Source organism: Panulirus ornatus, chromosome 52 (assembly GCF_036320965.1).
Source record: "Panulirus ornatus isolate Po-2019 chromosome 52, ASM3632096v1, whole genome shotgun sequence".
Taxonomy (NCBI): Eukaryota; Metazoa; Arthropoda; class Malacostraca; order Decapoda; family Palinuridae; genus Panulirus; species Panulirus ornatus.
In genome coordinates, this window is record NC_092275.1 from 19128502 (window position 1) to 19155511 (window position 27010).

At 43.7% G+C, this 27010-nt stretch overlaps 1 protein-coding gene across 3 annotated transcripts in view; it reads left to right on the top strand.

The window, feature by feature from the left end:
* The window catches only part of LOC139765125 (uncharacterized), a 1132594-nt gene that overhangs the window by 970379 nt on the left and 135205 nt on the right, over positions 1 to 27010 (top strand). For all 3 annotated transcript variants that reach the window (XM_071692317.1, XM_071692316.1, XM_071692314.1), the window contains one exon: positions 2277 to 2377. In XM_071692317.1, coding sequence (XP_071548418.1) covers positions 2277 to 2377 — 101 coding nt within the window. The remainder of the gene's footprint in view (positions 1 to 2276; positions 2378 to 27010) is intronic.

The following is a 27010-nucleotide window of genomic DNA, read 5'->3' on the forward strand; positions in this document are numbered from 1 at the left end:
TGATTCATTGTGGCTATGATAAGGGATATAGACATAATCAAGAGTTTCTGTGGTGAGAGATTGCAGCATGAATCATAGCAACTGTGGTGAGTGGTATATATCTGCCTTAGAGATATATCTGCTGGTAAGAGATAGGACCATTGGTCATTGATATTTTCCTGTTAGTTTTAGGATTTCATGGTCGTTGTCATGAGAGATAACCATCATGATTCATGAGTATTTTGGTGAATGATATATGTATGATTCGTGAGTACTGTGGGTAAGGGTAGACGTAAGATTCGTGAGTACTGTGCTTTAGGGTAGATGCACGATCCGTGAGTACTTTGGTGTAAGTTACATGCATGATTCGTGAATATTATGATGTAAGGTAGATGCATGATTCGTAAGTAGTGTGGTGTGAGGTAGATGCATGACTCGTGAATTTTGTGGTGTAGGGTAGATGCACGGTTCATGAGTACTGCAGTGAAGAATTTTTGTACATCATGATTCATTCCTGGTTAGTGAGAGAATCACGGTGTTTCTGGTGTTGACTTATTTGTCGTGAATGTATCTTGAGTCATTATATTATTTGTGAAAGTTCTTAATAGGGAAATGAGTTGCTGTTGCCTTGATTTTATATCAAAACTAGGTTTGATTCATATTTGATTAATTGATACTAGGTTAGATGCATATGTGCTTAATCAAAACTAGGTTAGATGTATATGTGGTCAAGTAGAACTAGGTAAGGTGCATATATTGTTATTACAGCTAGATTAAATGCTAATGTAATTTATTAAGACTAGGCTAGAGCCATCGACTATTAATTGATTTGACCTTTTTATAACTCATAATTAAAGACAAGAAGATTCTTGTGTCTGAACATAACGCGTAATCCACAAACTCTCTTTGCAGTGCTTAAGGCTAGAAGGAAGAGATTTCATAAGGTACATGGTGGCGTCTGGCAATGTGTATATCTCGTTGCCAAGTGCCATGTCAGTTTCTCACTGAAGACAGACTGACGAAGACACACATTCATCAGCTTAACTGCCTTGTAATCAACGGCGGTGTGGTACAGATATGCGTTGGTACCGGTATGCTTTGGTACCGTTATACGTTGGTACAGTTATTCGATGATACCGTCATGAGGCGGTACCGGTATGCAATGATTCCTTATCTGATGTGCCTGACCTCTGCTCAAGGTGTATGAATGGATGTACCGTTACGGAGATAAAAGAGATGTACGGGTTTGATTAAGGAAAGGAATCTTATTATCATTTGAGTTGTGGCAGTGGTCTTCGACGAGGCCATGCACCCTTTCCGTACACTGGCGATGATGCAGCCTAGTCTAAGGTGTGACCTCTCGCTTGAAGTTATCCCTCCTACAGGCGGAACCCGGGCACACCTGCATATATATATATATATATATATATATATATATATATATATATATATATATATATATATATATATATATATATATATATGAGAGGGGTTAACGGGCACCGCCTTTTTTGCGGTTTCACCGCGAGTGGAAAATAACATTTAGTGAGGTTGTATCATCGTCTGCTGACGATAGGGAGTACGGCCTCGAATAAGTACTTCACACTCCGAAGTCTGGCATTTTCCAGCTACTGGAAGTAACAAAGCTTTGGAGTCGTAAGAGCTCTTGGTAAAGGGGTCCCTGGACTCTTTCAAGAGAGGGTTCCTGGGACAATTATGAATAGATGTATAAAGCATAGCTTTTGGATGTCGTGTTAGACAAATGTGAATGTTTAGCTTGCGGAATAATCGATCACTTTGGCGCGAAGTCCTCTGAGGTTATAGGATAGAAAGTCACGGTGTTCAGATAAAGTTCATGTTGAGTAACAGCGTGAGTCAGGACAGACCTTCTTATCCGTTTGGTGAAACTTTAAAATGAAATTGTAGACTCTGTGAAGTCATGGGTAATATTTATGTAAATTCTATGTAAGCCCAGGTAAATATTTCCACAGGTGAGTGTTGGGGAGTAAAAGTATATTGTGTTAAATATAGTGGTGAAGGTTGGCAGTGGGCCACAGTCAGATGGCGAATGGCGAGACATGACGAAGTTGGTATGTTGGTTGACTTTTTCCCAGCATAGACCATAGCTCATAACATTAACTCCCTGAATTTAGCACAGTTATCTTATACATCTTTTATCCCTATAGATATCATGAAGCCTATTACATAAAACGTTAATGTGGAGTATGTTTTTAGAGCTTACGGTGTTCAGGAAATTGTATTTGAATGATTTACTTTTTTGTCTCTCTCCTCACCAGACGGCAACACGATCGTCGTCAACATCATCGTCTCACTCCATATCGGCCAACGAGGAGTCCAGAACGACAGAAGAGGCGGAGTCTCACAAAGATGATGACAAGTAAGTTGTTGTGTTTCACTTTGAGTATTGGTATTATTTAATTTTTCGTTACGGCCTTTGTTGCTCCCGTAGGAAAGCCGGAGCATATGTGAAAGTGGTGGCTATAATATTTTTTGAATGTCATGTACCGATGTTGGCTGCAGGTGGTGATGGCTCCCTCTCAAGACATAATGCTAATAATGATTATAATAAATCAAGTTATTTGCGTCTTGGTTAAAATCCAGTAAATATTTTTCCGCCAAAGGGTAATAAACTCGTTGCTTAGTGAAATTAAGGCCTGTATGGTGTTAGGATGCTCTTGACGTCTGTAGGGGAGAAAGAGTTTTTGATTGGTGGTAGAACGTGGATATAGATAGAATTTGACACCGACGGTCGATAGGCCTGAAGCCCACATAGCCAAATAACTTTGTGAAAAGTATTTCCATAAAAAGCGGGGGGTATTAGCCCGAGGCCTACCTGCGCCGCTACTTTTTTAAGTAGTGTTAGGGCCAGACCACTTCGCATGGACTTGGATCTATGCAACACGGAAGAGTTTATTATTATTATTATTATTATGTTGTATGGTTGCGAGGCGTGGGCTATGGATAGAGATGTGCGCAGGAGGATGGATGTGCTGGAAATGAGATGTTTGAGGACAATGTGTGGTGTGAGGTGGTTTGATCGAGTAAGTAACGTAAGGGTAAGAGAGATGTGTGAAAATAAAAAGAGCGTGGTTGAGAGAGCAGAAGAGGGTGTTTTGAAATGGTTTGGGCACATGGAGAGAATGAGTGAGGAGAGATTGACCAAGAGGATATATGTGTCGGAGGTGGAGGGAACGAGGAGAAGAGGGAGACCAAATTGGAGGTGGAAAGATGGAGTGAAAAAGATTTTGTGTGATCGGGGCCTGAACATGCAGGAGGGTGAAAGGAGGGCAAGAAATAGAGTGAATTGGAGTCATGTGGTATACAGGGGTTGACGTGCTGTCAGTGGATTGAAGCAAGGCATGTGAAGCGTCTGGGGTAAACCATGGAAAGCTGTGTAGGTATGTATATTTGCGTGTGTGGACGTGTGTATGTACATGTGTATGGGGGGGGGGGGCCATTTCTTTCGTCTGTTTCCTTGCGCTACCTCGCAAACGCGGGAGACAGCGACAAAAAAAAAAAAAAAAAAAAAAATATTATTATTATTATTATTATTATTATTATTATTATTATTATTATTATTATTAATTATTCGTAAATAGGTTTGCAGATTTTACAAGTTATTTTCATATGCATTATCAAAATTTCCCTCTTCATTGTCATAATTAAAACATAGAATGATTAATGCTGTTACTGGTTGCCTGAATTATAGTCTCACTTAAGCGAAATCTTAAAAGCTATGGAAAATGAAATTAGATAAACATTTGTAAAGATCGTTAGGGCTCTGGGATGATTGGTGTTGTTACGAGATTTGACGATGAGAACATTAAACAACGTATGTAAACAGCTAATTGAATATTCCATAACCAGTTAATAAGAGACAAGTGGTCGTTACATTGCCAGATGCAAACAAAGACCCTGTAACTAACCTCATACTCCCTCATATATGAGGTAGCGTTAAGAACAGAGGACTGAACCTGAAAGAAAATATCCTCACTTGGCCCCCTTCTATGTTCTTTTCTTTTTGGGGGGGGGGGTGACAATGCGAGAATAAGATTAGGATACAAGATGGTTTTGCGCCTCGTAGTTAACGGATGCTACAGAGGAAATACAAGCGTTTGCAGTGCTGGAAAACTACTAAGTGGCTTGTTGGGTTAGCGAGACACAGTTGTGACATCTATTCGTGTGAAAGTTCCAGGTTTTCGTGTGTTTTATGTCTGTTTAGATAGTAATTAGAAACGGCAGATTAGAAAGCGAGAAATGCATCTGCTGTTGCAGGTGTGCGTTTGTGAGGCACGTATCCCTAAGACCATGTTAGGCTGTGTAAAATGTTCGACGTATTTTCAGTCATATACCGTTTATAGTTTTTTTTTTTTTCATGTCATACTTGGTAGCCTTTCAAGGGACGACTGGCTCTCCTGGAAGAAAAGTTTTGAAGCTTCTCTGATGCACCCAACATGTAACAACATGTAAGAATTCACTAGGATTACTTTTCCAATGATTAATTTACACTATCATTACTTGATACAGTTTGCAGGCTTGCTGACCCTGTGTTGCGCATGGGCCACAGATTGCAAGGAGGTTTAAAGGCAATACGTGCCGTCACGGACACAAGTCCTGGGACACGTATAAAGTCCCGGTATGTAACTGGTCGAAGCTGTACCGAGTTGTCTCCGTCTCTGCCTTTTGAGGCAAACGGATCGGTATAGCCTCGTACAGACAAGTCCCTGAACTTTTAGTTAGGAGATACCTTGGCTCGATATATATATATATATATATATATATATATATATATATATATATATATATATATATATATATATATATATATATATATATATTTCCTTGTCCGTCGTTTCTCGTGTAGAGAGGAAGTGCCAGGACCAAACGAAGAGCGGCCTCGTTTGCTCACATCCGTTCTCAGACACCAGAGCCTCCAATCGTCAACCAAGCCCCACAGATCTTTCCGTGGTTGCCACATGCTGTTACATATGCCATGGGTCACCCTCCGTATACCATATCGCTCCTATTCACTTTACCCCGTGCATTCTTTGACCCTATTGGATGCTCAGTCTCCGTGCCATGTCGGTCACTGTATATATATATATATATATATATATATATATATATATATATATATATATATATATATATATATATTGATACTATTCGCCATTTTCCACGTTAGTGAGGTAGCGTTAAGAACAGAGGACTGAGCCTTTGAAGGAAATCCTCACTTGGCCCCTTCTCTGTTCCTTCTTTCGGAACATTAAAAAAAGAAATATATATATATATATATATATATATATATATATATATATATATATATATATATATATATATATATATATTCCCTGCGTGTCGTTGAAGGCGACTAAAAGGGGAGGGAGCGGGGGGCTGGAAATCCTCCCCTCTCGTTTTTTTTTTTTTTAATTTTCCAAAAGAAGGAACAGAGAATGAGGCCAGGTGAGGATATTCCCTGAGAGGCCCAGGCCTCTGTTCTTAACGCTACCTTGCTAACGCGGGAAATGGCGAATAGTATGAAAGAAAGAAAGAAAAAAAAAAAAATATATATATATATATATATATATATATATATATATATATATATATATATATATATATATATATATATATATATACACACACACACTAAATTAGATTAGATTATGTGTTACCGGACTCCACGTGCACGAGGATACTCTGCAAGTGAAGATTCTCCATTACGGGTCTGTATCATTGGGAGTACAGTCTCGTGAACAAAGATTTTCGTTCCAAAGCACCGTGCATTTCCCTGTTACTGGAAGTCGCGCAGCCTTTGGCTGCAGGAACTTTTAGAAAAGCCTTTAATAACACAAGGACACTTTCATAGAAATTGGTCCTCTGGTGATTGTAAATAGATAGTAATAACAACACTGATGATTTTTAGTACGTGTGATGTCAGGAAGTTGACCTATGCTATTTTTAAGCTGTCAAAATAAACCACGGTATAAACTGTGTGGACTTGTTTGTGGATGATCAGCTTTGTTGCTTTTACATTATTCAGGACAGCCAGAGACTCGATGTGTGCAAAGGAAGCCATTGTTGTCTTTATTACTGATACTACCTCGCTCAGGCGGGAGAGACAATTAGATATTTAAAAGATAATTTATCTTGCCTTACCTTGCTACCCAAGGGCCTTTTCGATACGGTCTCTGGGCCAAGACTTATGGTGATATGTGTTTGTGAGGTGAGTACGAGGTGGTTGACAGGACATTTCCAGTGTCTTCAGCGTGGAGGTTGTATCTTCGGCATGAGGGGGCCTTTAGATGTGTTGAATCAGTATTTGTAGGTTGGAGATATGGGATGGTGTCCAGAGTGCAGACAAGAAAGTGTTACTCGTACAAGTCTAGAATATGTGGTTTCGGATAAGTGTATGTGTGCTGAAGTGGGGTTAAAGACTGAGTTACGGTGGTTTTTTGTTTAGTGCCTGTTGAGTCAGTGCATTGTGTCATTGTTGTGTTTATTGAGGAGAGGGGTCTTCGAGTTTAGGTCGTCTATGTGTGTGATAGGATAAGCAGTTTATTTCTGGTTGGAAAATGGATTTTGATTATGATTATGGAATGGTCTGACTAAGAAGGGTCTAGTGTTGTGATCATATTGGAGGTATTTTGTTTCGTTCCGTAGATGTTGAATATTTATGATTCGAAAGTGTATGTTTGCCTTTGAAATGATGAATGACTAGGCACGTGAGGCATGGTTTAGGATGAAGCAGATGAAAAGTTTGTAGAGGATACTAAGGGATTCTTGTCCACTGCTGGCGCAAGGAAGGGTTCTGAGGACATTGAGTTCGACATTCCTTTGGGTTGATGTTGGTAGCGTGAGGAGTAAATGCCATGTGTGTGTGTGTCGTCTGTGATACGCAGGATGGTTCGAATCTTGTTCATAGAGTGTAGTTGGCAATTCAGGGTTACTGGAGGGTGTAGGTTCGATTTATGTCTGTCGAGGATTAAAGGGGCGGTGATGGACTTCTGATTTGTGCCGCTGCTAGTGGCGGGATTATTGTGCACTCTTATTACTCATCCTTGTGAGCGGCAGAGCAGAAAGGAATAAGTGAAGATGTAAGCATTCTGTTATGAGGAAACTGTTTGTCTTGTAGCGTGATAGGTTGCTGCATGTTTGCTCAGGTTTTGAAGTCCTTAGAGCCAAATTTGAGGGTCTTTTGGTTCTATGGTTTGGCTGTGAACGAGTGACAAACGCTGAAACACCCGAGTTTATATATATATATATATATATATATATATATATATATATATATATATATATATATATATATATATATATATATATATATGAGATGAGAATCATAGGTGACGAAACCGCTGCCAACAACTTTCTCGTGTGGAATCGTTTAAGATCATATCATGGAACACCGTGCGAGCTAGAAGTGAATCTTGTCCGACATTTTCCATTATATTTCTCCTGTGTGTTAACCTGGTCAAGTATTCCGTGCGTGGGTTGTGCTGCTGGTGGTGGTGTAGGGTCCCAGAGAGGAGTAGAAGGGGGTCCGTCCCAGCCAGGCGAGGGCACGTTCACACGATGACAACAAACTCTCAGGTCTTGCCACCACCACCACCACGCCGCGCTACGACGGCAGGAGAGGTGGAGCATAGATTTGAAAGTGTCGGGGGGAGCGAAGATTTGTGAATGTCACGCCCGGAGGGTGGGTTGTGGATGGATGCTGGAGGTGACAGCTCAGCTGCTCTGGCGGGGAAAATATTTCAAAAATGATTTATCCAACGAGTGATATATTTATAATGAAATCCTAATACAAAGTGCTTTCCCATTCAGGTAACTGTTCAGCAGTTGTTATACGAGGATAAAATCAAGAGATACAAATCTTCAAGCAACAGAAAATTCTTTCTCTTAAAAAAGTGTGTGAATATTATTTGTATGATACGGGGAGAGAGGTTTACACTCGTGTTGCCCCGTCCCTCAACCTTGTATATATGTGCCATGCCTTTTACTCCTGTGTATGTACACACGCACACACTCGCAGCCTGAGCCAGGTACCCATTGATCGACGAGGCCAGAGGGGAGGATGAACACCTGGGTTGGATTTAGGCCGAAAGCCATAACCAGGATATGAACCCGTGCGGGTCCGACCGCGGGCTGGACAGTGGTGACTCATGGTCATTAACGCTAACCACAGCACCATGGAGGCCCGTGTGTGTATGTGTGTGTGTGTATGTGTGTGTGTGCGTGTGGAGGGGTTGTGGAGTCAAGTTAATGCCTCCAGTCTCCTTATCCTGCCAGATATGCAAGTGCTCACCATGAACGTATAATCCCGGATGCTACACACTCAACATGACAAATATGGGTTAACCTTTACCAGCGCCCGACTCACTGTACGTACGTGTGACGCAATCGACTCTGATCAACTGTCTTGTTTCTCTCCCCGAACACCGTTGAGCTGCGGATCTCTGTTTACTTTACTCTTCTCGTGTTTGATGCCAGTGTATTACAAGTTGTATCTAACGTGGCGTGTCTGGCAGCAGGTGAAGATGGAGAGGTACGCTTTCACTTTCCTCCTCCTCCACAAATTCGACCTTGATGTGGACACTGGTACCCATGACTGATGCCTTTTTGTGTGAAATCAAAACCAAAAGTGTGATCTTTGGTTGCCTCAAGGTTGTTAACTGGCTGTTTGGTTCACTAGGCTAGAGTACTCGTAACTTTCAATCACCTGTAACAATGATACATAGAGATATACAGTCATGCTACAGTTTGAAGGTTTGAAATAAGGATTCATAATGTTCTTTTCTTAGAGCGAAGAGGGACCCCTATTACAGGATTACCAGTTTCAAGGGGTTTCACAATTGTAGGCATCACGTGAAGTGCTTATAACCAGAAGCCTCTTGTTCACTGCAATGACCACACTTAGAGGAGCCCCTTCAACAGAACTGCTTCATACTTCCCACTAATCATAAATCGTATTTCCTAATTACACAGAAGGTAGAAATTCTGGAAAGATGCCTCGGCTTTACAGCTCTTGTTGCCCTATCACACACACATTTGTTGTTTTAAGCCCCATTCCCTATACGCTTTTTAAGAGTGCTGACAAGTTTACAGACTTAGAGCAAAATTAATTTTATAGAATGTTCACTGATCTCCAGATTCATCTGCGTAAAGTTTAAGACTCATGGGATCTGGAGTTGGTGAAGTTTTGCTTTTAAATTCATGGGTAACGTAAGGACATTGGAATGAATATTTGTTTAAGAGGACAGAAACTTGAGGTCACTTGTAAAGCTGACCTCTAATGGGGTCTTTGGTTGTCGTGTTTATACATGACCTTTGGCCTGACCCAACTGACCTGACTTGCATTTTTGCTGCTGTATCCACTAGTCAGGGTTTATGTTCTGTATACTGTTGTCCTCTTGGTGTAATTGTTTCGCTTCAGATTCAGGACTGACATGAACTAAATGAAACGCCTACAGCCCTTTCTTCTCCTTGAAACATCTGTTATGTCTCTCTCATCGTACCACACTAATCTAAGTGTTTCTGTTCCCTTCCACTATCACGAACAGCCTCGTAAATAGTCTGTCACTGCTTGAATGCATTTGTATCCGTACTGAAGAGTTAACTCCATAACGGATGGAATCGAGTCACTTGTCGATTGCGAGAGGCAAGTGGAACTGTTCATGACGCGGGAGAGGAGCGAGCGCCAGAGATCTCGGAGTGCTGGTGGGTGTCCGTCCGCCCCCTCACCTGCGGGGAACACAACAAAGGAAGTGTCGGGGTGGTGACAGGCTGGGTACGGAGACCTTTCAAAACGAGAGATGACATTCGTCGAAGCTTTTGTCTTCCCTCGATTGGGAAGACTTTAATGCGCTGACGTCACCATATAGGGCCTGAGAAATGACCGAGCATGGAAAAAAAGAGAGGTATATAAAGGTCCTGTGCCACCCCACACTGACCTTAGTCCGAGACCTTTCAACTCCTTACCTCTAAATATCAGGGTCTGAATATGGATGGTGCGGTCTTTATAATCCACGAAATGAACAGTGAGTAATAGAGGAAAGGAGTTATTACATAGTCTCAGATATGTACGTTTCGTGTATACCATTCTATATCAGCGGATCAAGTACCTGAAGTTCTTGTCCCCCTCGGGTACTCATTGACGAGATGCTTATAGTTGTGCTGGTTGACAGTCGTCACCGTTTTGTGTTGACTAAGGAATTTCCTCACCCTTAGTCATTTTCTCCTAGTATGCTGGACAGTAGAGTTGGATGTTTGGGTTGTGTGGAAGTTCCAATGTCTCCCAGTATGGCAGGTAGTGTGGGTAGGCAGTGAGCTCGCCTCAGCCAGCATGACAGAGAGTGTGGGTAGGGAGAGAGCGCCCCCAGCCAGCTAGGCGGGCCGCGATTAGCCGCTCCGTGGCATAGACCAGTCAGACTACGAGGGAGAGGTCGATAAAGGTATCACCTTATGGCTGAACCCTGTGTTTGTGTGACTCGTCGGGGTGGTTTGGGCTGTAGCGGCCTCCCCGGGCGCGCGCGCGGCATGTGGGCGTGGGTTAATGAGAGCAGTAGCGGTGTGGAGGGCGTGGCACGGTGCGGTGTGGCACAGACCTCACTCTTTGTACTAGGCGTGGAGGAGAGAGGAGGACTAGTGGTATGTGAGACTAGCTTATGCGACGGGGCGAGGATACGAGTGGTGTGTACCCGAGTGTGAGGATCCTCCTCCCTAAACCCAGAGTAGAAGTGAATAGATAGACTCACTAGTATACGGGATGCGCGGACCGAGTGCGTGTGGTGAGTGGGCGTGCACCTAGGCGTGCGCGTGAAGTTATGCAAAGCACGAGATGGGAGGCACAATGTGCGTGGGGGAGAACGGTTGGGTTGGGTGGCGGAACATGCACCGTTAGCGGAAGCTGTTTCCAGATAACGTATGATAAGACGCTATTTCTGTGTGTGTTGGGACAAGGGTGTGCGGCGGGCTAGGGTTTGTGGTGGGTTAGGATGTGTCATGACTCACATTGTGGTGGGTTAGGATGTGTCATGACTCACATTGTGGTGGGTTAGGATGTGTCATCCCTCACTTTGTGGTGGGTTCGGAAGTGTCATGCCTCATTTTGTGGTGGGTTAGGATGTGTCATGACTCACATTGTGGTGGGTTAGGATGTGTCATGACTCTCATTGTGGTGGGTTAGGAAGTGTCATGCCTCACTTTGTGGTGTGCTTGGATGTTTGGTGGACCAGGGTATGTGTTGGGTCAGGTTGTGCCATTCTTCACTGTGATGTGGTCCAGTTACTGTTTGCTGGACAAGGGTGTGTCATTCCTCATTGTATTGTCAGCCAGGATTTGCCATTCCTCACTATGTAGTGGGCCAGGTTGTGTCATTCCTCACTATATGGTGAGCCAGGATGTGGTATACGTCACTGTATGGTGAGCCAACATATGTCATTCATGACTCTGTGTTGAGAAGGAAGAGTGTGTGTCTTCCGTGGTGTGTGTTGAGCAAGGATAAGTGCGCTCCAATATCATGTGTTGAGGAAGGATGTGTACCCTCCCATACTGTGTGTTGAGGAAGGATATTTGCCCTCCAGTACCATGTGTTGAGCAAGGATATGTGTCCTCTGTATTGTGTGTTGAGCAAGGACGTGTGCCCTCAGCAGTACGTGTTGAACAAGGACATGTGCCCTCTGTAGTATGTGTTGAACAAGGATATGTGCCCTCTTTAGTGTGTGTTGAGCAAGAATGTGTGCCTTCCATACTTTGTGTTGAGCATGGATGTGTGGGATTCTATATTGTGCGTTGAACAAAGATGTTTCTCCTCCCCTTTCTATGCGGTAAACAAGGATGTGTTGCACACGCTCTGCTGAGCCAGGGTGTTTGCCCTTTCACGCTGTGTGGTGGGGGCAAGGACATGCCCCTGTCCATACAGATATCCATGATAATCATCCGTTCATATGTATGATGGAGTAGATTACACCGTGATGTACATCCGTCAGTACTATGTATTAGACCATGATCATCATCCATGCACATTATGTACTGGACCATGTGTTCATCCGTGAATACTATGTACTGGACCGTGATGCTCATCCATGTACACTATGTACTGAACTCTGATGTTCATCCTTCCATACAGTGTGATGAACTGGGAGAAGCATCCATTCCTTCATGTGTGAGGGATCATGATGGTCATCCATTCCCTCTATGTGGTGGACCATGATGGCCATCCTCACATACCGTGTATAGGGCCATAGTGATCATTCCTTCCATACACCCGGCTTCTAACGTTCTTCCTACCATCTCATAAGCTGATATCCTTCTTCAGCAAATAACCCGTTGCACTCCATGCTGGCGACTCATCGCTGCATTCCTTCACTTCTCTCATACCCGGTCCATATTTCGTTCGATCTGCGTCTTGTCTGGTCACAAGTGCTTTCGTAATACCCGGGTTTCGACATCCTTCAGGTGAAAGGTAACAGAAAAAAAGGTAATATATTTTTTTTTCCATCCTCTGAAACTCTTAAACTTGGCCATCTTCTTTTGATGGCTCTGTGAATCCACCACTTGTCACAATAAACATACTTGGGTATCACCGAAACATTTGGTCTATCTTGGTACCGCCACATGTCACAGATACCTAAGGTTTTACCATCTAGAAAACGGGAGTCCTGTTCACATGTCGAAGATTCCTCTCGTCTCTACAGTTGCTCCGATTATACAAAGGATTGACTCGTCCTTGTATGGAGTACTGCTCTGCCTTCTGGGGAGGTTATAGCTCTGCCTTCATACTTGCCAGAGTCAAGTCCAAAGCAATGCGGCATAATCATCTCTCCACATCTGACCTCAAAACTTGACCCACTTGCCTTACGCCGCAACTGTTGGTTCTCTGTCCCTCCTTTATACACATTACCTTGGGGTTTTTTGCGCCTGCGAAGTGGCTCCTTGCGTGCCTCCGCCTTGATCCGGACCGGGTGATAGATACCCAGCGAGCCATTGCATCACATGATTATTCTGCTGTTGTTGGTAGCAGGAGAATGAGTGGATGGGATGTCTCTTCTTTCCCAACCCAGCTAAGCTTTGGGACTCCCTACCGCCCCTAGTTTACGTAACAGCCATGACCTGCTCCCTACCTTCTTTCAAAAGACCGATTTCCCATTTCCTCAAGCACTCCCATTCTTCTTTTTTTTTTTTTGTCCATACCTGAGTGCGTTTTAACTCTATGTTCGCGTAATGCCTCCAGCAATTACGGAAATTGAGCTATTCATACTTTTGGCTCATCCTTGTTGTGCATCCTCCCTTATTGTGTGGTGGTTCAGGATGCTCATCCTCCCATACTGTATGGTGATTCAGGATGTCCATCCTTTCAATACTGTGTGGTGGCTCCGAGTATGCATCCTACTATACTGTATGGATGGTGGTTCAGGACATGCATCACAGACAGCATGTAATCTGCGTGTATCCTGCTGGAGATCATGCCGTTATGTGCATCCTACTATGCCATGTGAGGTCCAGGTTAGCTCTTCACTCCAAAATGTGTGGTGGATGATAGTCTGCATTATGTGTGGTAGACCTCAATGTGCACATTCCCACATGCCTTGCCTTTGACTTAACTTGTGGGGGTCCTTCCATGTCTTGCGTTGGACCATGATGTACTTTCTCGCATGCCTTGTCTTTGACTAAGTTGTGAGGGTCCTTCCATATAATGTGAGGTGGACCAGGATATGTTCTCTGTAGCGCACTGTACCAGGAAGTTCATCGTACCGTACTGGTTGATGCACTACAGTGTGTCCCACAGTGTAGTGGTGAACATGGATGTGAGTCACTTAGACAGGCATGCTGATGGGTCCAGTGTCTTTAGATGAGAGGAGATTTTCGTGTGTCTTTTCTCCTATGACACGGGTGATTATACATCATGAATGTTGCCTTATTATACTTGCATGTTCACTTGGTCAGTTACGGAACAGATCTGAATGATCAGTCGTCCCCAAATGGTTATGGAAATGACAGGTGCCACTTGGAAGACAGATGTATTACATAATATTCCTCGTGCTGTAGGAAGAGGGGGAAATCTTAAAGAGAAAAAGCCTTCCGTACTGTGTAGTGGTCCAGGGTATGCAATCTCCCATGCTCTCGTGGGCACTAAAAAGTTCCCTAACCCTTGGGGTTCGTGCTGTGCTCAGATCAGCTCTCCTCCACCTGTCGTGATTATAGCAGTAGCTACCGTCAACCGTGGTTGTCTGGATGTAGATTATAGGTCGATATGGGCGGCTCCTCCCAACCCCGTTACCGCTTGCACCACATCACGTGCTAGGGGTCGCCACCCCATCACACATGTTAATGTAACGGCATTAAATGCCATCCTTTTCTGAGTAGAAAGTCGCTGTTATATTGTAGAAAATTGTGTGTTGCTGGTGATATACGGGGGCAGGAGGATGTATGAAGAGGGGGACGTGTGGTGGCTTGGTGAGTATGATGGTATTTGGACAGGACAAGAGGTTTGTGTGTGTGTGTGTGTGTGTGTGTGTGTGTGTGTGTGTGTGTCTGGGAACAGTAAAAAACGTATGCATTGTTGGAGGTGTGCGGGAAGATAGGAGGATGTGTCTTTTGAGAGTTAGGGAGGGAGTTCCATACTCGGCATACTGCGTTTGCCCCCTCATGTCCACAACGCTGTTGCAGTAGAAATATTTCCGTGCCTTTGCCATGACTCTTACCTTTCTCAGTTTCGTATTGTGTCATCGTAGATCCTTTAGCTTTTTAAGAATTGGTTTGTGTTAACATCTCTCTTAACCCCCGAGGAATTTCGAGGTGGTTTTCATGTCCCCCCCCCTTCTTTTCTTCCCATTCTTCTGGTGCTTGGTAGTCGGGGACTTCCCTGCTCTCCTCGTAAAACATAAAGGGTACTTCTGGTGGTGGTGGTGTTTGGCTTAGTTAGACACCTGATAGTATGTTTTGTGGGACCAATGGTAGGAAGTGTGGGCGGGGGTGGCGCCTGATGATGGGGTTTGTGGGGAAGGAGAAATCTGATAGTAGCGTGTGTGGGCAATAGGGACTTTGATGGGGGATATATGTGGGTGAGCAGAGGGTCACTTTATGGTGTGTGTGTGTTTGTAAGGGGACTGTTGAGATAGGTGTTGACAGGGGGACACGGGATGGTGGGGATGTGTTGGCGGGGATGTGTGTAGCATGTTGCGGAAATCCCCGCCTCATAGTAGGGATATGTGGGTGCGGGTAATACCTGACAGCAGGGATGTGTGGGTTCAGGGACACCGAATGATGGGGATGTGTGGGCGGAGGGGCATCTGATGGTGGGTTTGTGGTGGTATGTGGGCAAGGGAGCGGAATAGTGAAGTTGGGCGGGGAACCATTTCCGTGGCAGCCGTCAAGGTCTCCGGGAACCTGGTGTCTGGGCCTCGCCTCCAGGTGTTGGTCACCGCTCTGTTGCCTCTCTCCAACCCCTCCTCCACAGACCCACTCCCGACCTTCCTACCACCGCCTACCACGTGCACACGCCACCACTACCACCACATCCTTCCTTCCACGTGCACACCGCCAACAAACAGCACTAGCTTGCAGGTTTACGAATAAGGAAATAATGAGCAAGCTCTTCACATCCTACGTATGGCCAAAACTAGAATATACGTCTCAAGTTTGGTCACCTCACCTTAAGAAGCACAAAGAGCTACTAGAGAAAATCCAAAGGAGAGCTGAGTTATTGGTAGAGGTTGTATTTTGAATTTGCCCACCTTGGATGAGAGAAGAGTGAGGGGTGACCAGATCACAACCTTTGAATAAGATCGATGACGTGGCCAGTGAGCAGTTCTTCGAGAGACGTAGGGATAGAACAACCGCAGGACATTTCATGATATTAAGCAAAAAGCTATAAAGCATTGTAAAGATAAAAAGGACTTCATTAGCAAAAGAGTGGTGGATGAATGAAATAGAATGACTGAGAACATGGTTAATGCAGACAGCATACATAAATTTAAGGTGTATGGTATTAGAGAATGTTCAACATGAGATGGGGTCCCACGAGTGTAAGTCTCTCCCGTACAGTTCGAATGGGTAACTACGTGTGTATACCAAGACCCGTCAGCCCAACCACTTGTTCCCCACAAACTCCTCCGTCATATGCACGCCACCACCACCACAGTCTTCCTACGCCTCCACCACCACAACCTTCCCACTACGTGTACATTATCAGTACAACTACGTGTACCCCACCTATATATATGTTGGAAAGGATCACAATTTTGCGCGTGATAATCCTACGAGTCCACGGGGAAAATGAAACACGATATCGTGTTTCATTTTCCCCTTTGGACTCATAGGAATATATATATATATATATATATATATATATATATATATATATATATATATATATATATATATATATATATATATATATATGCGCCAGGTGATTACTCAATCCACTCAGGTTTAACACCAGTCGCTTGCCGTATCATGTACGTACAACATTCCCGGAAATGTTTAGTCATTTGTATCGTCTCCCTCACTGTGGATTTTATTTCGATAACGATAACATTGTTCGGCTTAAGTATTCGATACCGTTGGGCAAACTTTTGCTCCTATCGTGTTTGATAAAGTGGGACAGTATTGTTCGCGCTTACCACTGTCAACAACAGCGTCTCCTGTGACGTCATAACGGTGAGAGGGGCATTGGGTGGGGTAGGGAGGGTGGAGGGTGGAGAGAGAAGAAGGGGCGGAGCCAGCTGACGCGGAACAAGGCCGATGGGGTGTAAATAAATTTCGTTAGTGACGTATACGTGTGAGTTACTGTGAGTCTCTCTGTGAAAATATACGTTATCGCTAATGTTCTGAGGCTCGGAAGGGTGTGAGGAAAAACATGTATACATGTCGTAGGATTTGAGAGAAATGGCAAGTGACTCAATAAGTGGGAGGAGGAAGAACGCTGTGGTGAGAGGTCGACTGGGGGTACGGACTTGGGGTGTGTGGCGGGGGGGTCGGGAGGGCAGGGCTGGGCTGCAGGAGGGAGGCTCCACAAGGAAACTGAACACTCAGTATCACCGCCGTGTTGGATCTGGCATTTAGTGTGAGCGGTGCGCTCCTGTGTTTCTCTCGCACAGTCTTGCGTCGAGCCATGATGGGACAGTGTGTGATTGCGCGTTTACTCCCAGTGGCTAGAATAATGCTTGGTATCCCTTGTTGATATTGAAAGTGGGTTCTTGTGCCTGGAAAGACCCCCGCGAGGGTCGTGCCTGGAAAGCCAAGCGGTGCGTCACTGTGCCCGGGGTGTCCGGAATATGATCGTGATCGTGGAAATTTAAAGTGAAACCGTGGATATATTCGTGTGTATGTGAAGACTTGCTATCCTGGAAGATGTCGCTGACGACATACTGCAGTGTGTACAGGGGCTACCAGCCCTCATACCTCAGGTAAATAGTCTTAATTTTTGACCTGGGTGGAACTGGTTGTGGGATTATAGATCAATGCTTGACCCGGGTGGAAAGAAGAAAGTGAAAACCAACGGTGATAAAATCCTGATGACTGGACTTGATAAGACTGTACGATGTGAGGTAAACAGCTAACTGTGATCACATGACCAGTGACTTATACCACTCTTCATGTCAGCTGACTGTGTGTGTGTGTGTGTGCACCACGACCTTTACCGACGGTATGTTTTTGTGGTAGGTGTTTGTCAGGGGATTTTCTGTGGGTTACCACAGTAATGAAGGGTTCAAAGACTCTTACACTTTAATTGTGGGTAATCTAAGGTTAAGATTATGAGCGGAGCTTGCTAGATGGGTATGGTTGATTGACGAGGGTTGTGGAGATTGATTTATGGATGGAGTCAAGGCTTTATGGTTGACGTGTAAGGGAGTAAAGCCTTGGTGGTTGACACTTTGAGGAGGTACAGGCTTGGTGGTCGACGGTTGGAAGAATAGAGGCTTGTGTGGTTGACACCAGGACAAGTAGAGAGGGTTGATGGTTGATTCTTGGTGGAGTGAGAGGCTGTATAATTGACGGTTGGTAGAATTGGTTGATTGGCGGTTGGTGGAATTGGAGCTTGTATGGTTGACGCTTGGAGGAGTAGAGGCTTGTTGGTTGACAATTGGAGGGTTACAGGCTGGGTGGTTGGGTGGTTGACCCCTAGAGTAGAGGATGTATGGTTGACGCCTGGTGGAGTGGAGGCTTAGTGGTTGACATTAGGAAGATTAGGGGCTTCATATTTAATGCTTGAAGTGATTGAGGTTTAATGGTTGCCGTGTGAATTACAGGTTCAGTTCTTGATACTTAGGGAGCGAGACGTGATGTCGACGGCCTTGATAGCAAAGTGGAGGTTGTGCATTTATATCCAACTTGACATCAGTGTACGATCACTGCTCCAGTACACAAATGCTCTTCCATCCACAATACCAGACATGGGGTTGTAGGGATCTGCCTACACAACAGCTTCACAACAAACGAATCACAACGAATTGTCGTATTCTATACGTTTAATGCTGGGAACTGTCCTTGTGCCTCATATGATTATTTCTCATAAACATAGATATTAACGCAAACCACGGTCTTCCATCAGTCATTTACAGGCGATTTTAAGGAAAACGGGAAGAAAATGTTCGTCTGTAACAAGTGCTGGGAGACTACAATCGAACATGGCTCGATCCGTACGCTGTGCCACGGGAAAATGATCTTCACCAGGTGTGATACAGATGAGAACGTAAAAATCGTACAAAATACCGGACACAACCAAACCTCATCATATCACGGAAGAGAAGTATAAAAGACCCAAGAGCAATTATGTGTGGTGACCTTACCTTCAGCGAGGCAGCCATTGCCTCTTCTACGATAATGATACGCTGGAACTTGAGAACCTTCAAGACGAGAGGGGGGAAACAGATGGTGACACTCTCAAGGCACGTATAATTCTCCTGACGAGGATGTTATCGAATGTTCTCGACGTCTTCCCTAGTCGGGGACACCGGTCATGGCTTAGAAAATGTGCAAAGATCATTCACAGTCTGAAATGATTTAGCCAGAGTGAAAATGAAAAGCAGTAGTTTATTAGAAACAAAGTGGATTAAGAAATAATATTATTCAAGAACGAACCAGACGAGTGGACCTGGTCAGTTGGATTTTTGGATGGTACGTTGGCTTCAGTCAGCGCCCTCAGGCAGCCGGGCTGATCGTACGAGAACAATGCATCTTTGTCCTAGACCGAAATACGGTGGTGGAGATCAGCTTCCTGAATCAGTGTAAGGTACGATGGTGAGCTCTGTACACACGAGGGAAACAAGCAGTGGAACTGTTGAAATGCCTACAACTTTGATAGGAAGAGAAAGCCTTTGATAGTGCAAGTAAAGATCGACTAGATGTCATCTATGTTTTAATCACAGGAGACAAAAAAAAAAAAAAAACGAAAGACCGTTCGTAAATGGGATTAACTTCTGAAATTCCAGTTTACACAGAACAGGAAAGGTACGACCCCGTCCGTAGTCTGAGGGAAGGGGAGAGCACATAGCCTCAAATAAGGAGGCGAGCGAAACAGTATGAAAGATGTAGTTAGTTTGTTGCTTGGTGAACCAAGACGTACCCTTTATTAAAGATGACCCCAGGACTTCCCCCTGCCCTGTGTCTCCCATGGTTCTCTAGCCGATTAAAGTTCATCGACATCATGTGTTCTGCTTCAAGAGCGTTTTTCCAGAGCTTTCGAAGAGAAAACCAAATGTCCATAAAACGTTTTCAGAGAGCTAAGATCAGACTTAAGTCTCTCTCTTTTCAAAAACTGCCGACGTGGCCTTACTTCATCAACGAGAAAGCTAAGATACGTAGGATACTTTTTGCCCAGTTGCTGTAGCTTTTTGTGACATTGGAAATAATCCAAACGAAGGAATCAAGACCTCAAGACTTCTCGATCAGTGAGCGAAGTATATCATATTCTAAAGTGATCCACTCAAACTATGTGAAACATTTCTACTGTGGTGCCAGTGGAGGCGGCTCAGCGCAGGCTGTTGGAGTTAAAGACTTCACTGGGCATTCATTCACTTTACTAGGCGTTGCGATTCATATCTGCATTTCGAATCACCAGGAAAGCGAGGCCACGGAACAGGAACTCCCTGGCAGATGAATCCCAATATTCTTCTGTGAACCGAACGTAATCTTGTGCCTTTACCTTAAAGATCAGTACTTAAACGCCTGTTGTTCCATTCTCTTATATGATACATAACAGACCACATCATATTATCAATTGCAGGCGATGGTGAGATAAGTATGAAGTTCTCAGCCACAGAAGAATGTATAAATGGATTATTCCAGTTGGTCTTTAAAGACAAAAGTGAGTGGTGAAGGCGATGGATTATGAAGGCATAGATGCAGCGTAACGAAACATCATCAACGATCTATCAGCTAGCGGCACATGTTTAAGGGAAGCAGCCCAGAAAATATGGCTAAAACCAGAAGACGACAGAGAGACACGCAAGGCGTCGACAGTAGCATCACTATATAATACACTTGGTTCCCATGGAGCCTAAAAGACCTGAGAGATACTCCAGTCATGCAACGATTTACACAGCGAACGGTTCCTAGCATAACATAGGTAATTGCCTTCCATTACCAACAACACTGTACACACACACACACACACACACAAGTCACAAGTCACAAGTCACCAAAATTTGTACCCAACTAATCATACACATTCAGTTAGACTTACACCACATATATGTACACACTATAATTCTCTTGTTTCTCGATTGTATGTTTGCGTTCGACTCCTTCCTCGTCACCCAACCACCCTGTTTAAAAAAGAATATTGTGATGGCGTGGGACAGTGAAGGATACTAGTGAAGACAAAGGAACGATTAAAGAGTGAGATGATAAATCTTAGAGAGTTGCAAAGACCTGTGATACTTTTAGTCACAGGCACAGTAGGGGTAGGAGGTTAAAGACGTTGGACGTGCAATTTCTTCCTTAACGTGCAAAGTCCGTTGATTTTGGAGACCTCTTCGCCTCCAGAGGATAACGAGCTGTTTTGGAAGCAGGAAACTCATAGGAGTCCCGAAGGGAGAGGTGCGTTTGAAAAACAAAGGTGCACTTGACCTGCTTGGGAGATTGCCTGTGACGAAAGATGAAGAGATGCAGTGATTACTTCAAGAGAACTAATTAAGGGTAATGGTATATAAGGAACGTGAGTATTGGCAGAGAGAGAGAGAGAGAGAGAGAGAGAGAGAGAGAGAGAGAGAGAGAGAGAGAGAGAGAGAGAGAGAGAGAGAGAGAGAGACGGAATAGGAAATAGGAAGAGGCACAGGAGGAGTTGAGAAGAGCAGTGGCACATAGGGGAACAGAAAAGCCCGTGGTTGTAGACAGCATGGGGAGTTGGGTGGTAACGGGAGGAGGTGAAACTGTTGCTTACTGTATTTGGAAAGTGAGTTTGGCAACATGGAAGAGAGAGAGGGAGAGGTCGTGTTCTTGATAATTAGGACGAAGGCAATGAGTGTTCCTTTCTTTAACGGTAAAGGGAGTAGAAACTGTGTGTACATATTGCTCAAGAATAAGTCTTCATAGCCTGATCTGATATGTTCTGATACATATAAAAGGACCCCAGAATCCACGGTGGGTGTTTGATGTAGTTGATACAAGAGAGGAAAATTCCGTGCATGGTAGGTTTTTGCTCTGATAGATTAATGGTAAATTTAAGAGGAGTCAAGACAGTATTTTGAGATTATGGGTTTTAGAAAATGCATACGACGTTAAAGCTCAAAGGAAGATCTGATTCTACATATACAAGGTAATCGTGAGATTTTTTTTCTTCAGAAATAGTGTATTTGAAAATGAATGGCAACATGAGAGTGGTTTAGAATTACATTGAGAAAACGTGAGTCAGGTGTTTGTGTGTGTGTGTGTGTGTGTGTGTGTGTGTAATGTCATTATGGTTTTATGATCCTGTTGACCGATAGAGTTTAAGGTGAGGTGATAACTGTACTGCCGGGCGTTGGTGGAGATAGACTGTGAGTTACCACTGTGCCTACACATATTGGCCCTTCTCTAGCCTGAATCTGAGGAGAGTTGGGGAGATATTCTAGGTCGCTCGGACGACGCGTGTAGGAGGAGGATGTTGAAAGTAAATGCGAGCATGAACAAGATTCTTGCTTTTTTTATTGTCTTTTTTTTTTTTTTTGGAGAGGTAACAGTCACAGCTGCATGTCAGCTTGATTGAAAAAAAAAGACTAGAAATTTTTAAGTCACTTTAGGTATTTCGGTGTGGTGATTATTAAGCGGAGGTTGAATAAGTAGTGATTATAGTCGTGTAAGAGAAAAATAGAGGTTACGCAGACAGGTTTGGTACTCGGGAGTATTGGAATATTTTTGATATGTAGTTTACATATGGTGGATAACACAAGTCCCAGCTCTAATGTATGGATGTGCAAACCTTGGCTTCTCTACGTCAGGATGGGTAGAAGAGAGGAGCAGTGCCAGGATAGGCAGGATAGATGGGATTCGGAGGATAAATGATGAATGTGTGTGAGACAGAAATTCTTTTATGATGATATAGTCTGGTATTTGCTTTTATAATTACCCTTGGACCAATTTCTATGAAAGAGTCCTGGTGTTACCCAGTACCTTTCTGAAAAAAGCTCCTGCAGATCAAGGTTGCGCTATTTCCAGTAGCAGGGAAATGTAAAATTCTTTTGGAATGAGTTGTTCTCAGACGAGACGGTTACTTTTCCCTCGTGGTGTAACCTCGAGCAGGCAGAGTCCGTTAACACCAGTGGTCGCGTAGGATGCAGCAGATACGTTGAAGAAGGTTACTTGGTCGTAAAGATGAAGGCACAATGAGGAGAGGTAGACAACAGATGAGATGAACAGATGTACTGAGTAGATTCCTTAAGGTTAGAGGCATTCCACTCCACATACTGAAGAGATAACAGGCAGATTGATCGTCAGGCTTTAAGGAACTGAACTCCATTTCTTAAGTTAGAGTCAGACTGTTTTCAAAGTAGATTTATTGACAAAGCACATTGGTACACGACTGTATTCAATCAGTAGTCCATTCAGCCAGCAATCATTGACAGCTGAGGTGTCTTGGTCTATTAGTGATTATAGTATTAAAAGTTTTTTTTATTGATCACTTGTCTTCAGTAGATTTAGTCATTATTACTTCACTTACCTAATGGAGATCTCAAGATGGCTTGAGAGGCTTCACTACCTCAACAGCTCGGTCAAGGTGGTTGGTCCTCTGGTAAGTCAGGTTGCTGGAGGTCTCGGGCCTGCGGGATGCGGCTTCCAACAGCTTGGTCGACCAGCGACCCAAACCCGAAAGCCTGGGGTCCAGCCCTGGCTGCTGGTGGGTGGATGACCCACGAAGACTTCACTAGGTACCCACTACATTGTGGGAAGTTTCGTTTGCTGATTGGTTAGTTGGTTGTGGTTACTTGAGGATTGGCCCCTCGCCTTCGTCCCTATTGGGAAAATTAGGTTTTGTTAGACCAGGTTAAGTTAGGTTGGGTTGGTTAGGTTTATACCGTAACCTAATCAAGTTGAATTTAACATAGCGTAACTTACATTAAGTTGATCCCTCAGTTAGGAATCAGGCCAATGGACCTGCCTTTGTCCTTAAAGCCGTAGGTGTCATGTATATATGGTGATGAAACTACACATCTTGGGGACTTGATTTACAGCATTCCCTCCTGCAGTTATGGGCTATCATTGGCGCCTTCTCGATGGGTACTATAACTGGTAGAGAGGGAGGGAAACAGGCCCAGGTAACCTTTTCATCTGATTGGAATGTGACCCCTGGAATCCTATGACCTGACCTGAAAGGTCAGACGGGATGGTGGGCTCCTCTCTTTGTTATCCTTGGTAAATTGTACCACATTGTATACATGGGGTGTGAAGCGGCCGGGGGAAACCATAGAAAGGTCTGTGGGGCCTGGATGTGGATAGGGAGCTTTGGTTTCGGTGCATTACACATGACACCTGGCGTGTGGGTCTGAGCGGATGAGGCCTTTCTTCGCCTGTTCGCTGACTCGGGAAACGGCGAACAATTATGCAAACAAAAAAGAAATAATCACAAATTATTCTGTTAAAGAGAAAGCATCAGTCAGAGAAACTGACGAATGAGCTCCATAAAAAAAAAAGTTTCATTTCATCAGAATGATTTGCTGATAAGGTTGCATGTGTGGTAGAATTATCAAGGGACGACAAGAATGTGGCCTCGACTATCCCTTCTTGTCTAGGTCCTTAAGAGAGGTCAGGTCACACAGCAGGTGGGGGCAGACGTAGCTAGCGTTCCAGGGTCACACAGTCAGGTCAGATACACACTAATCCGAGAGTTTCTGTTGTTCCCTTCCAATCACAAACAACCTCGCTAGGACCTAGTGGTCTGTTGGTTTGTGAATTCACTTGTATTTGTAAAAGTTACCCGTCTCTGTTAACATGCTTTCTGCAGCTATATATTAACTAGGGGATGGATAGATAACTCGTATATACCTAAGACTCTTGGAAAGGATCACAATTTTGCGCGTGATCAAGATATTCCTATGAGTCCACGGGGAAAATGAAACACGAAAAGTTCCCAAGTGCACTTTCGTGTAATAATCACATCATCAGGGGAGACACAAGAGAGAGGGTCTATACGTCCATCTTGAACTATTCATCAGTTTCCCAGAAACGGTACGACCTGAGAGATGCGAAAGCTTTTCCATGGGGAGTAGAGACCCGATCTCTGAATCAGCGTTGGTATTAAGGTTTTTCCCTCTAACCTCTGCCGTTATGCACGACGTCTTCCTCCTACCTGCACTTAACCACCCACAGAGGATTAAAAAAAACTTGCCTTAAAATTAGCCATCCAACCCTCAACGTTTTTCCACCTCAGCGTTTTTCTAGGTTGATTAGTTTTTTTTTTTTTAACCTAAACTGTTGTAACCAAATGTAACCTAACCTCGAAAAACGTAGGGGAGGGTCGAATCTAAAGGTGATCCAAGGAGCGTGCATTCCATACCTGCTCTTTGTCAGCTATACAGCTAACCCACACACGCTGGGTCAATCAGTCTCTTTGCTCCTTAAAATTCCCTTTCCAACCTACTGATTCCTTCCCCACTTCCTTCTGCCTTCCCCAAAGGTGTTATTTTCCTCTTGACCATCATTCATTGCTCGTTGTTCACTGCTCCTCTTTGTATATACGTACGTATGTATACTTAAATGCAGAAGCACGACTGGAAAAATGAAATACGATAATCCTGAGTGATTTCGTCTATCACCACATCTTCAGAGGACTAGTCCGAGTGAGAAAATAGATACAGTAGACATGGAATGGGGCGTGTAACCTTGTAATCTACACAGAACCGGAGGAAACATGGAATGGATCATGTAACCTTGTAATAATCAGGGAGAGGCGAGGCTGCCACAAGGGTTTGCCTCTGACCTGCCAACTCCCGGATGATCTCTCTGGTAAAACGGACGCAAGATTGACTTAAGTACAACAACAAAAAAACTCGCGAACAGTTCATAAAACTTTTTACAACTTTCTCTACAATAATGGAACGTAATTTGTACACGCCTTGACTAATATTCAATACCTGATCATCATGGTGTTTAATCATGCATGATTCTAATATATTTTTTCCATCACTTTCCCTTTACTTAACATTTTTGTATTTTTGGCAGTCACTCTCTTGTTATTTTCTGCACACACACACACACACACACACACACACACACACACACACACACACACACACACACATGTATATGTTTTGTTTCTTGTATCTCCCTTGATGATGTGATTATCACACGAAAAGTGCACTAGGGAACTTATCTTGTTTTATTTCCCCATGGACTCGTAGGAATATATATATATATATATAATATATATATATATATATATATATATATATATATATATATATATATATATATATATATATATATATATATGTGTGTGTGTGTGTGTGTGTGTGTGTGTGTGTGTGTGTGTGTGTGAGACAAATAAAACACGGGTATATTGATACACCCAAAAATGTTAGTGCTCATACTTTGGGAATATATTTTTTCCTGGACTGTCTTAGGTATGGAAAGTTTGTAACAAGTTCAATCTGGATGGCTACGTGAGTGAGAGTGGATCGGGTGTGAAGAGGAAGTGTCTCGCATGAACCAAAAGCCCCGTGTACAGCTTCCTGCCAATCTCATGGTGTGTGTGTTCACCTGAGTCGTCGTTAGGTTCAGATCTTTAGAAATACAACGTATTTTATCGTATTTCCACATAAATCAGCCTACAGATACGTAGCTGTCAATCTATTTCTTGCCTTTCAAAGTGCTACTCTTTAATAAAACCTCAGTTGTGTATAATAACTTTAATAAAAGCTTAGAAGTTGTGTATAATAACTTCCCGGAAATCCTTGAAGTTCGTGTGATAAAAGAAATAAATGATTTCACAGATCTTAGCAGTCTCATTCAGCTTGGGCTGACCTGCCGACAGTTTTCAAACATTTGCCGCTTAGTGTGAGCGAGGCTGGCAGATACGTGGGCGAGGAGTCACCCAAATAGGCGAGGCGGGTGATGCCCTCTCGCCAACCTGTATATCCTTTCCTTCTTATGTAACTTGGTGCTCACTGATAAAGCAAGGTGGGCCGTGTTTATCTCTCTTATCATTCTGTATTATTCCGTTTTCTCTCTCCGCTCAGGTTAGGCTCTCGTTCAGCTACAGAAGTATGTTAGAAATCGGAGTATCGAGTCATGTTAAACGTGTTGCCAACTGAAGAGATGTTACCAGGGTTCGGTGCGCTGTTGTTGCTAGTGATAACCAAAAGGCGTTCCCAAGGTAAGAGTTTTGGGCGCCGTTTCCGCGTGTCGTGCGACCTTGGACGCCTTGAAGGAAGCAGCTGCTCATGATGTATTCAGCCTCGCTGATCCTTACTTTCGGTTGAAGTCAGTAAATGAAGAGACTAACGCAAGTAGTCAGATTATGGAGTGTGTGGAAGCGATTTGTCTATTTTACCGGAGTGGTAGTGATGTGTCGCGAGGGAGGCAAGGTAAA